Source organism: Tenrec ecaudatus, chromosome 18, assembly GCF_050624435.1.
Source record: "Tenrec ecaudatus isolate mTenEca1 chromosome 18, mTenEca1.hap1, whole genome shotgun sequence".
Taxonomy (NCBI): domain Eukaryota; kingdom Metazoa; phylum Chordata; class Mammalia; order Afrosoricida; family Tenrecidae; genus Tenrec; species Tenrec ecaudatus.
The window spans coordinates 63,183,311-63,196,384 of record NC_134547.1 but is presented as its reverse complement, the minus strand read 5'-3'; the positions used below and the strand labels follow the sequence as shown (position 1 = coordinate 63,196,384).

At 49.1% G+C, this 13,074-nt stretch overlaps 1 protein-coding gene across 1 annotated transcript; it reads left to right on the top strand.

The window, feature by feature from the left end:
• Positions 1-10,187: 10,187 nt before the first annotated feature.
• CHST4 (carbohydrate sulfotransferase 4) lies at positions 10,188-11,351 on the top strand. Its single transcript, XM_075536734.1, has one exon. It carries the CDS (start codon positions 10,188-10,190, stop codon positions 11,349-11,351), a length of 1,164 nt encoding a protein of 387 aa, XP_075392849.1.
• The last annotated feature ends 1,723 nt before the right edge of the window (positions 11,352-13,074 follow it).

Below are 13,074 nucleotides of genomic sequence, written 5' to 3'. Positions count from 1 at the left end.
CACCAAGGCTGCAAACAACAAAGTTTACTGACTAGCTGGAGCTAGGGTCCAAGTTCTAAGGTACTAACGCAGTGGCCACCAAAGACAAGGACCCCAGCCTGGGGCACAAGCCAAGCTTTTATACTCTTAACTAGGAAAAACCATCCCCCTCACCCTCCCTTTGTTCAATGACTTCATCTGGAGACAATTGGTCATGTAGGGCTTAGGTTGACTGGCTCCATTCTTGGGACTTGGGACTTTCCAGGTGCGGTGACATGAAACTCTCCAGGTGCGGTCACTTGGGACTCTCCAGGTGTGGTCAGTGTCATCTTGGGGAAGAGGGTGACTTTGTTAGAGAAACAAAACTTAGGCCTGCCTTATGAGGTATAGCCTACCTTAGAGTAATTCATTTTTTTTCTTTCTTGTCTTACAAAGGCAAATTTAATGACCAAATTAATGTAGCCCCAAAGTCAGGCTTATAGCAAATATTTTGAATCCAGGCAATGGGGGATAAAGTCTTCCCATGCCCATCTACTATTTGGGGAAGGTATGAGGGGAGTTGGATGCTATGGCAGGAAGAAATAGAGCCAATAGGAATGCCCGCTTCTGTAGGGAGACAGAATCAACCATGTGCTCACTTGAAGGGAACACAGCTATAAAGGGAGAAACTGGAAATGATAGATCACTGCAGGAAAATGGACTATATCTCGAACTACCCAAGTGGCAGCTTTCCTACCGTGGAACACTGGATTTCCAGATTCTCTCCGTACCAGTCAGGGAATAAGTCCCAGTTCTATTTCCCTCAGTGTTAGCATCTCACATTTCCCCTTTCTGTATTATGTCTAAGACTCAATAGTGTCACAGAGGCAACCTGGTCTCTCTTCATATCTCTGAGCTTCCTATTGAAGTGGCATGACATTGTGAGCACCAAAATTATGCTGATTAGCAACACAGTCAGACCGGAACTTTAGCTAACTGAAATACTTTTAACCCAAGCACGTGGGATCCAGCCTTGTTCTATGCCATCCACCGTTTGTTTAATCCCCTCACCTAGTGGAATGCCTTACATCCACCCTGGAATGTATAGAAAATATCATTTTAGCTGAATCACATCTAATGAAATGTTTCCCTTAAACCCTTGCAAATATTTTCTAATCAAATCCCAATCATGCAATGTCTTATTATATGGGTAAGGAGTTATACAAAAATCAGTTACATTCCAATCACATTTTAACATTAAAAAGTCCAAAGTCTTGATCTTTCAGCAAAAGAACAGTCTGTTGTAATAGTCAAGTCGCTATTGTATAAAATGTTCAGTTATGATAGAGTCCCAGAGTGTCCCTTTGACAGCGTCAGCAATGGAAGAAATATCTCAGCAGTCAGCAATCACCATTATCAGGAATCTGCAAGGTCTCCTTGACATTTTAAATAACTTTAGTAGCAGGACAGGGTCAGGTCACACATCAGCTTCCCTCCTTTCTTTTGGACCTTACTGGCTAAAGAGAAATCCACCTATCTCCTTTGCCCATGAAAACATAAGCAAATAGTCCCTCCTTTCGGGGTGTCATCAACCGGGTGACAGAATTATGGTTAAGATTGGGTGGTTTCTGTAAAGGTGGAACTGAGGTACTGGGAGACAAACAGACATAACTGACAGGACAAGGAAGAGCAGAAACAGAAGTAGCTTTATTAGGGGGAGCTCCCGGACGAGGTTCCATGAACCAAGCTAACAAGTCAGGGAAGTCGTGCTCAGCAGCTTGGGGAACAGGTTTGTTTGTTTATAATCATTTGATTGGGGCTCATACAACTCGTCTCACAATCCATCCACTTACACATTCGTTGTCCTGGTCAGTCTCAAAATTAGCCTTCCGCTTGGGTTCCTGGAATCGGCTCATGTTCCTTTTTTCCCTCCCCCTCCCTCCTGGCTCCCCCCTCCCTCCTAAACCCTTAATAATTTATAAATTATTATTTTAGCTTATCTTACACTGCCTGGTGTCTCCCTTCACCCACTTTTCTGTTGCCCACCCCCCAGAGAGGAGGTTATATGTAGATCCCCGTGATCGGTTCCGCCTTTCTATCCTCCCTTTCCTCCCGGCATCACCACTCTCACCGTTGGCCCTGAGGGGTTCATTTGTCCTAGATCCCTGTGTTTCCAGATCCCATCTGTACCGCTGTGCATCCTCTGGTCTAACCAGTTTTGCAAGGTAGAATTGGGATCATGATAATTGGGAGGGGAGGAAATGTTTAAGAACTAGAGGAAGGTTGTGAGTTTCATTATTGCTACACTGAACCCTGAGTGACTCATCTCCTCTCCACTACCCCTCTGCAAGGGATATCCAGTTGTCTACAGATAGGCATTGGGTCTCCATCATGCGCTCCCCTCATTCACAATATGATTTCCCCTCCCCCTCACCTTTGGTGCTTGAAACCTGGTCCCCTCAGTCCTTCATGATCACATATGTTGGTGTGTTGCTTCCATGTGGGCTTCCTTGCTTCTGGGCTAGATGGTCGCTTGTTTACTTTCAAGCCTTTAAGTCCCCAGATGCTATATTTCTCGATAGCCGGGCACCATCAGCCTTCTTCACCACAGTTACTTATGCACACTTTCATCTTCAGTATTTATGTGGGGAAGGTGATCACACAATGATGGCTTTTGTTCTTTGGTGTCTGCTATCTGATCCCTTCAACACCTCGTGTTCACTTAGGCTTGTGTGCTTCTTCTCTGTGGGCTTTGTTGCTTCCAAGCTAGATGGCCGCTTGTTTGCTTTCAAGCCTTTAAGACCCCAGACGCTAAATCTTTTGATAGCTGGACACCATCAGCTTTCTTCACCACGTTTGCTTATGCACACATCTGTCTTCAGAGATCATATCAGGAAGGTGGGTATCATGAAATGACCATTTAGCTGAGCAAGGTGCTCTTGTATTGAGGGAATGCACGCGAGGAAGTCCAATGTCCACCTGCTACCCTACTACTGAACCTATAAATATATGCACATAGATCTATTTGCCCCATAATCATAAACATATTTACATATGTACATGTTTGTATTTAGGCTTCTAGGTATGCCCTTTGCCTCCTACTCCTTTCCTCTATTTCCTTACATTTTCCTCCTGTCCCACTACTATGTTCAGCCTTCATTCTGGTTTCACTAATTCCTCTCAGTTACCTTGCCCTTGGTCACTCCTTACCAGTCCTCTCATCCCCTCCCTCCACTGGCTTTGAACCACTCGTTGTTCCCTTGCCCTGGGTTGGCCAACATCTCCTCCCTTCCCCTACTTCCCACACTCTCATCTCCCTCCGGGACCATTGGTCCTGTTATTTTCTTCTCACATTGTTTGTCCAGTCTATTTTATCTAGGTGAACCTGCAGATCTATTAATATGTGCATTAAAATGTGGAGGGCTTTGACAGCACCAAAGTGGCACATAGAACATGGCATGGATGGCAGCAACACCGACAAGCTAACAAACAAAAAAGCAACTGACATACAAAATTTAAAAGGAGAAAAAAAAAGACAGCAAAAAAACAACCTGTTACTAGTTCGAGGTCTGTTTGTTGACCTTTAGGAGTGTTTTCCAGCTGAGTCTGATAGGGTGCCACTTCCTGGCCCCAAAGTCCATCCTTTATACTCCCTTGGGACCTCCTTGCTCTGCTTCCCCTGCCACTCCATTGCATACCCCCAGTGTTTTGTCTCAGTGTTGTGGGGTCAGCTCAGTCACACATCCCACAGTGTCTCCGGTGCTGTCCTGTGTAGGGCCATGGGTCAGGGCAGGATGTCACATCTCGCCGTGGGGCCGATATGGTCCTCTCTGTACATTGGGCCCTTTCAGCCAGGCTATTGTCCTCTGAGCTTGGTGGGCCCAGGTGTTCTTGGGAACACATTTTTAAAGGGGTGGTGAGGAATGTATAGCAATTAGCATATGGGGTCTGGAAACTCCGAGACTTGCTTGTGGACTCCTTGTGGCTTTCTTCAAACCGAACATCTGATGTCACCGGTTATCGTATCTGGCACCCTCTGCTGCTGAACTTTGTGGGTGTGCAGGGAAGCATGTGCAGGACCCTGACCTGCTTCAGCTTAGTCCAAACATTCCATCCTTTTTAGTGATAAATGGGTATTGATATCTGATCTGACTACTTCCTGATGATAGGGGGTAATGGGGGCAGGGCTGTGGGCTGGAATGGTCTGGACCAGCATTGGCAGTTAGGGGCTATAAGGATGTAACAAGAGTTGGTTAGCAGCTAGTCTTTCCTACATTCTTGAAGGAATTTAAAAGGACAAGGGGTTAAAAGTAACAGGAAGTAAATTACTACCGGGGGTCCTACCAGGGGAATGACCCAGGACATAATGGGGTTTTGGAGCCAGGAGGTGGTTGCTGGGTTGCCCCAACGGTGACTTCTGATTTCTTCGGTCATGGGTTTTACATTTTGCTTACCCACTCCCAACTCATTAAATATGGTAATAGCACTTTTCTCCTAGAAACACGCACATACCTTCTTGGTCAGCTGTTAACAGGTCTAATGCATGACGGTTCTGAAGGGCTGCCTGTGCCAGGGATGTAAGCTGTCCCTGTAAATTGGTGAGAGACTCCGAGGTGGAGTCTACGATGAGGTGGAATTGTTTGGTGAAGTTGTGTGTTTGGAGCATGCTGTGCTCTAACGCTCTGCCAGGGAGAAGGCAAAACTAAGGTTTACCAGGACAGGTAGGAATACAGGTATGCTTTGCCTTACTAGCTCTGATGTATTACCTTGAAAATGGCACTCTTGACCTGTCGCTGCAGGGAGGCTAGAGCGACTGGATGGCTAGGAATGCTGCTCTTCTAGGCGTTGTGTTGGGGAGTAACTATGCTTGTTCAGCTGAAGGTGGTGGTGGGAGGTCTTTTATGAAGTTAAACCCTGAGTGGTGGAGGTGAGGCACAGGTCGAAATAAATTTAGTATGTCAGTTGCTTTTTTGTTTGTTAGCTTGTCGGTGTAGCTGCCATCCATGCCATGTTCTATGTGCCACTTTGGTGCTGTCAAAGCCCTCCGCGCATTTTCGAGAGAATTGTGCTTCAGAGGGAGAGAGACGTTAAGGAGTTTGGGATTAATGGGTGTTTGGGGAAGACAGCTTCCTTAATGAGGCGTAGGTCCTGAACCAGGCACTAAGCACTGTTTGTTCTCTTTACTAGAAGCAATGAGGCCAGTAGGGCCAGTTCTTTCAGGTCAGGTGAAAGAAGAGGAAGGAGCAGAGGTGCTGTGAGACCAAAAGTAAGTTATAAGGTAAGGAGGCTCCTAAGTTATTTAAAATGTCTCTTCCCAACAGAGGGATGGAGCATGAAAGGATTCTAAGGAAGGAATGAGTAAAGGACTAGTACACCTGGCGCAGGTAGGCTTGCCATCAATATCCATGACTGAGATTGAGGAAGGACTGCTTAGTCCAGAAAATGAGGGCAGGTCAGCAATACCCTAGGTTTGGTGAGGGTGATGGGGGTGGGAGGGAGGGAAATCAGGGTCTCCGCAGACTTTGGCCAATCCCAGCAGGGCCAACAGTGGGTCAGGAATTGGAAGGAGAGTCCCCCCGCGTGGAGCTGTAAAGGGCCTGCTGCTTTTCCAAGGACAGTCGGACTTCCAGTGTCTGCTTTGACTGCCCACCAGGCAGGGTTTGGTTGGAGCTCTAGGCTTGGGGCACTCCTGTGCCCTTCTCTGCACTTGAAGCAGTCGCCAGGTGGCTGTCATTGTTCCCTTAAACCCTTACCCCACCCCGCACTGCCCCTTTGGGGTCTCTGAGGACCGCCAGCCACAGGGCTGCTACTAAGGCTTGGGTTTGAAAATTTACCTTCTGCCAGAAACAGGCGTCATGGGCTGACTCTGCCTGCCCCTCAAGGCTGTTCCAAACCTTGGTGCCACAGTCACTAACTCTCAACCCGGGGTTGAAGGTTTGTTGGTTTAAAGCATTAGTTGAGCGGCTGAAAAGGCAGCTGGGTTCCCATCAGGCTTTTGGGTGATCTTCTTCAGTTTATTAAAATGGACTTTTATATGAGAAATGGCCTGAAGCCCAGCCAGGACACACTGAAGCATTTTATCACGGCGGGCACATCTGTCCCTACCTGCTTGATTGTCAATTTGATAACTCTAGCCAGGTCTTTGTCTGGGAGCCACTTAGATCAGGGTCAGTTAAATGAACCTGGTCAGGGTGCTGCTGAACAGCGAGAAAAATGTGTTCCCTCTTATCTGCGGTTAGGGTGGAGGAAAGGATGACAAAAATATCATGTCAGGACAAAGCATAAGCTTGAGTTAAATATCGAAACTGCTTACTATAGGTAGTGAAATCATTAAAAAGGAGCCTAAATGCTTCTCAATCTGAAATAAATTAGTGAGAGAGAGAAGGGAACATGAACTGGACCACTCTCAGTCCCAGCCACCTTCTGGAGCTGACAGAGGAGAAGGGGGTTCAGCCACCTCGTGTGCTTGCTAACCGGTGAGGGGAGTGCAGACTCGGGCTCCTCCAGCAAGGTGGGGAGATCAGGAGAAGAGGATGTGGGGGGGGGTTCTGGGGGGCCAGAATAGGGAGTGGGGTGAGTAGGAGGGGAGACAAGGTGTTCAGGCAGGTCTGAAAAGGTAGACACCAGAGGGGGTGCAGAAGCAGGTGAGGAGGAATTTTCTTTAGTCAAAAGGACTTGGGAAGGGGAGCAGGAAATACAGGGAAAGGGACAGGAGTGCAGAGAAAAGGTGGCCTGGACATACAGAACCTGACTATTTATGAATTTACTGGCAGAAATTGTCGAGATGTCAGAGGATGTTGGAATCAAAAGTGCGGCAGGCAATTGAAGTTATTACTTCCCTCTCGGACCCCTCCCTCCTGCCGGGTTGACCACAGATTTGTGAGCTGTTTCCCTATCTGGGAGAGGTCTGTCAGAGGCTGAGGGTGCTGGCTCAGAGGAGGCTGCCCACGGAGGGAGCCAGGAAGGGGAGAGAGGCTCCAGGGAGTCTGAAGGGTCTGGCTCTGGGGAGGGGACAGGTGTGGGAGGCACAGTGGCCTCAGCCTTTGGGAGTTGAGGAGGTAGCGGGAGGAGGTGATGGTGAGGAGTACCCAGAATATGGAGGAGGCCTTACTGGGGATGCAGACAAGGAGTCAGGGGTCCAGAGAAAGACGGATGGGGAGTACTTAAGGGGCCTGATTAAGAGATTGTTTGGCTAAGAGAACTTGAGCAGGGTGACAGGTAGTAGAGAGGGAAGGGAGCAAAGAAAGAAAAATACCTGAACATATAGGACTTCTGATTATTTGTGAGTCTGTTGACAAAAACTGTTGAATTTGCAGAAAATGTTAAAATCAAAAGTGCTATTTTATGACTAGCTCGACTCATTGTCCAATTGGTATTGAAGCCAAACTTGGTTACAGAAAAAGACCAGGTGCTTAGAGCAGAGATCAGGAGCCAAACCAAATTCAATAAAGTTGGCCAGGTGCTTAGGGCAGAGATCAGGAGCCAAACCAAATTCAATAAGGTTGGCAGCAGGCACCCCAAAAGACTGCCCTTAGGGGGTTGGGATGGAAGACTTCCCATTGTGTCTCAAACTGCCAGGGGTATGACAGAGGAGAAGGGCATCCACTGGTTCCTGGTCTCCATTTGCACCCATCAGTCAGAAAGCGATCCAGTAACCCTGAGGGCATCCTGATCAGAGTTAGGGACCCAGGGGAGGGTCCTGGACTCTCTAGAACAGGAAGGTTCCTCTAGCAGACAGGGACCTCAGATCAGAGACACAATGGAAACCAAGGAGGGGGAAGGGAGCCTGGCTTTTATGGCAGGCAAAATAGAGGTTGGTCAGAGGCCTTTGTTCAGGGTGAGAGGAAGGAGAAGCAGAAAATTTTAGAGACAGCACCGCAGAGCTGCAAACACAAACAGGTAGAAAAGGCTTAGACACACGCTCGGCCTAGTACTAAGAGTCCTGTTATGAGCAGGAATCCCAGAAGGTAAACACAGAGATAAAAGGCTGGAGGCCACATGAGAGAAGACTGACACAGAGAAAAGAGGGACACAAGAAACTGACCTTATTGTGGCACCCCTTTCAGGGAAAGGCAGTTATTTCCATTCCTCCTAGTACTAGGGTTGCAGAACAAACCCCTCCATCAGCGTCCCGGAAAACAGAGACACTAAGTTCCCATATGAGTTTGCTGGTCCTCAATGTCCAGAGCGACAAACAAGACAAATGAGACAGAAAAAAACCTACACAAAGAGATACTGACCATAAATCACCCATCCAGGCCAGTTTCCAGAGGTTCAAGAGGAGAGGAGGGGTGGGCTACTTCCCAGCAGAAGCAGGAACCAAACAGCAGGGAGTGTCCCTACCTCTCCCAGGCTTCAGCTCCAAATGTGAAGGTGAAACTGAAGTACAGGAAGACAGACAGACAGGACAAGGGAGAGCAGAAACAGAAATAGCTTTATTAGGGGGAGCTCCCCGGACTTGGTTCCGTGACCTAGGCCAACAGATCAGGGAAGTAATGCTCAGCAGCTGGGGGTGAGGAAGTTTTGAAAGGGGTGGTGAGGAATGTATGACAATTTGCATTTTGGGTCTGACAAGACGGGCAGGCCCTAGACTCAAGATGGCAGCCTAACCTTGGTCACCCTTGAGTGGGCTTCACCTCCCTGTGCTCTCCTTCAGGGAAACAATTTACTACGATCCTCATCAGAAGGGAGTGGGCCCTACTTGTGGGATAAACAGTGGTGTCTGCTTGCTCTGGTTGGCTGATAACCCCTAGGGAGAATAACCCCTGGCCTACTTCTGTTGACCTACAAGTGTATAGTCATTTGCTACATGTAGCAAGCAGCTAAGTATGGGATATATTTGGGGGAGATAGCTTGGGAGAAATCTGTTTTCCACAGTTTTGCTCTGTTCTATAGGGTTGCTAAGTGTTGACGTTGACTCAAAGGCAGTAAAACTGGTGGTTGTTTCAGTGCAAGAAAGAAGCCCTTGGGACGCAATGGCTAAAATAACTGCTAACCACAACATCGGTGGTTCAAACCCATGAGTTGCTCCATGGGAGCAAGATGAGGCTCTCTGCTCTCAGCAAGATTGACAGTCTCAGAAACCCTAAAGAGCAGTTCTACTCTGTCATATGGGGTGGCTGTGGCTTTGAACCCACTCGATGGAGGTGGGGTGGGGTTAGTTAATATAATATGCCCCACATCCTGGTTGAATGACCAACTGATTTCTCCTGTCATTGGAAAGCTGCAAATGCAGCAAATGAAGAGGGTTATTGTAATGAGTGAAATCTGTTGTATTTCAAAGTGAGAACAAATTGACATAACGCTGAAGGGCAAGTACGAATTGTCTGTAACCAGAGATTGACTTATAGATAATTACTTACACAGAAGCAAGCCCAACATTGGGCCAGCTCTTCAAATCCCTGGTCTCACAGAATGACAGGTTCTAGGGACACTTGGCTCTGTTGCTGAGGAGACAATGCAAAAGGCCATTTTTATAGCCTTCATGGGTGGATGTGCAAAGTCCTGTGCTTTATGGAAACAAAGGAGGTGGCAGATGACCTTCAGAATAGTGTTCATTCTTCAAGATAGGGAGGGTGGGGCCATGGGCCCAAGGCAGCTCTTCTTGACTCCCTTAGTTTCAGGAGAAATTAGCCAGGCAAGAGTTGGGTTATATTATCATTGACAAGTAACATATTGGAGACAGGCAGATCTGGTCCTCTACAAGCTGATTCAGTATGGCGGGTTTAGGCATTCTCAGTGGGATTGCTGGGTGGTGCAAGCAGTTAATATGCTTGACTACTAACTGTTGGACTAGGAGGTTCAAGTACACTCAAAGGCACCTCCAAACAAAGTCCTGGCAGTCTATTTCCCAAAGTCTCAGCATTAAAAACGCTATGGAGGCCAGTTCTACTCTGACTCCCATGGGTCACCACGACTTGGAATGGCCTTGATGGGAATTGGCAAAAGGCATTCTTGGTAGCTCAAGGGACAGAAAGACCAGGAAGGAAGAGCTGCGGAGCCTAAAATAAATAGCACGTAATGGCACAGTAACTTCAAAGGACAGGAATTGATGTGGGAGGAGATTGGTACAACTGGTGGCAGGAGGGTTTAGGTGTTCTAAGCCAGTCCTTGATGGGGACCAGGAAGAAGGTGGGGTTCGCTGGAAAAAGAGATGGAAGACACACCAAACCAGCAGACTCACCCACCTAACTCCTTGTCTCTTAAAGGTCTTCAAAGTCGGCGCCAAGATGCCCAATAAAAGGAGGCTGGTACTTCTGCTGGTTTCCCAGACGGCGATCATCGCTCTGTTCTTCCACCTGTCCAGCTACAACTTCCGCGCTCCGCCTCAGAAGGAGGCGCCCAGGCCCGTGCACGTGCTCATCCTGTCTTCGTGGCGCTCCGGCTCGTCGTTTGTGGGGCAGGTGTTTGGGCAGCACCCGGACGTCTTCTACCTCATGGAGCCCGCCTGGCACGTCTGGATGAGCTTCACGCAGAGCACGGCCTGGCAGCTGCACATGGCCGTGCGCGACCTGGTCCGCTCCGTCTTCCAGTGTGACATGAGCGTCTTCGATGCCTACATGCCGCCGGGTCCCCGGACCCAGTCCAGCCTGTTTCAGTGGGAGACCAGCCGAGCCCTGTGCTCCCCACCGGCCTGCCACATGTTACCCCCGGGACAGGTCATCTCCCAGGCTCACTGCAAGACGCTGTGCAAGGGGCAGCCCTTCGAGGTGGTGGAGGCGGCCTGCCGCTCCTACAGCCACGTGGTGCTCAAGGAGGTGCGCTTCTTCAACCTGCAGGTGCTCTACCCGCTGCTCAGCGACCCGTCCCTCAACCTGCGCATCGTGCACCTGGTGCGGGATCCCCGGGCCGTGTTCTGCTCCCGCCAGCACACCGTGGCGGAGCTCATGGCCGACAGCCGCATCGTCTTGGGGGAGAAGTGGAGACAACTCAAGAAGGAGGACTGGCCCTACCACGTGATGGAGGCCATCTGTGAAAGCCAGCGGGACATCCTGGAGGCCGTCCAGCTCTTGCCCAAAGCCCTGCGGCAGCGCTACCTATTAGTGCGCTACGAGGACCTGGTCCGGGCGCCGACGGCCCAGACTGCCCGAATGTATGATTTTGTGGGGCTGAAATTCTTTCCCTGGCTCCAGACCTGGGTGCAAAACATCACCCAAGGCAAGGGCATGGGCAAACATCCCTTCCACACGGATGCTAGGAACGCCCTCAATGTCTCCCAGGCCTGGCGCTGGACCCTGCCTTTCGAAAAGGTCACTAGGCTACAGGAAATCTGTTCTGAGACCATGACTTTGATGGGCTACCACCACATCATGTCTGAGCAACAGCAGAGAAACCTGTCACTGACTCTTGTGTCTGCCTTGGGGGTCTCCGAGCAAGACGACCAAGAGGGTTAAGGGGGAAGTGTCCCACCCAAGACCACCCTGACACACAGGCAGGCTGCTTCCGAGCCCTGACTGGCATCTTTGTAGGCGCTATGCCCACATTGGCTCACGCAGAGAAACCTTTGTGTCTGGACTCGAATGTAGACAATAACTCAGAAACCAGAGAAACAATGATGTCGCCCCGAGCTCCTTCCTAAAAGTGTGTGCCTCAAAGACTTCCTGACCTGGGCCTTGTAGGCACCAAGTAGCAGCAGTGGACTAAACCCATCACCTCTGTCTTGGGGCAGGGGAGAAACTAAGAACCAGGAAAACAGCCCCCCTCACCACCACCCCAACCCCCCGACCAGCGAGGCAGTCTGTGAACTCTGAGCCCCAGAGGCTCCCAGTGGACGTGAGGCAGGAGCAGGAAGAGGGTGGGACACATACCTGTAAGCCTGGCCATCGCAAAGAAGTAAGAAAAACTCTGCCAAACCGGCTGAGCCCACTGCGGAAGTCATTTCCCCTCAGTGTTCTCTAGGTCTTTGACCTGTGCAGCTGCCGTCCCTTAGCACCCAAATGCAAAAAGTTGCGAGTCTGTCTGGAACCTCCTCTTTCAAGCTTTCTATTTACTAGCAATGAACGCTCATTCGCACGTGGTCATCATCTAAGAACATAATCATCTTTCTGAATTTTCTTTGTAGGGGTGGGGTTGCTATCATCTGTCACTCATATATAAAAAAATTACTAAGACAATGTTTGGTATCAGGTGATGAACTAAATTTGATTGAACACATCGTCCTCTTAAGAACTTGCAGAAAACAGACCATCAGCAACCAAGGTCCTGTCATGTGTGATGCCTACATTGTAATGCTGTATCACCCTAGGAGCTAGGAAAGGCGCCCTGGTAGTGTAGTGGGTTAAGTGTTGGACTACTAACCGTACGATTGGCAGTACAAACCCACCAGCCACTCCTCAGGCGAAAGATGAGGCGGTCTCAGAAACCCTAGTGAGCAGTTCGATTCTGTCCTATAGGGTCACTATGAGTCAGAATTGACTTGATGGCAGTGGGTTTGGGGGCCTGGAAAGAGTTACTTTATTTCGGATTCTTTGCCCAAAGGACCTAAGTTCTCATATGGGGCTAATTAGCTTTTCCTGATCACTTTTTCTCAACAAAGAACGAGGTTTCTCCCAGTCTTTGCAGCAGTCCCTAGGTCTGGTAGGGCAGCAGAATCACCTTGGGTGGGTGGAGCTGTCAAAAATGCATGTTGCCAGGTAATGCTGGAATTGAAATCGTCCAGGGTGAGATTTCACCCTGGGATGCTACAATTATTTTTCATGTCACCCTGGTGATTCTTCCACAGGCAGCCTGGCATTCGCACATGCTGTATCGCATTTGGGCAGTAACACCGTGTCTTCTTGCTCCAAGACACATGGCTTTTCAAAGCATTTGGAGTATGTATGTCACTAGTGCTGCCCCAGCTCTGAAGGAATAGGAAGGAAGTCCACAACTAGACCACCGGGACAAAATGGACCTCCAGAACTCCGTGGACCTTCAGATCTCCATGGACCGCTCCCTCCTGATTTGTTTAGTCTCTCACTCTGTCCGTGCCTGAGGGCTGCTGTCACTTCGGGTTCCTTTTGTTTCGTTTCCACTTTCAACATGCTTCTCAGTTCAGAAAGCAGAGCGGTGTTGGGTCAGAATCCTCCCACTTGATTCTCCTGAGTAACAAAGCCATCTGAGAAGCAAGAGCAGCTA

Coding starts and splice junctions, on each gene's coding strand:
- CHST4 (XM_075536734.1), top strand. CDS start 10,188: ATGCCCAATAAAAGGAGGCTGGTACTTCTGCTGGTTTCCCAGACGGCG.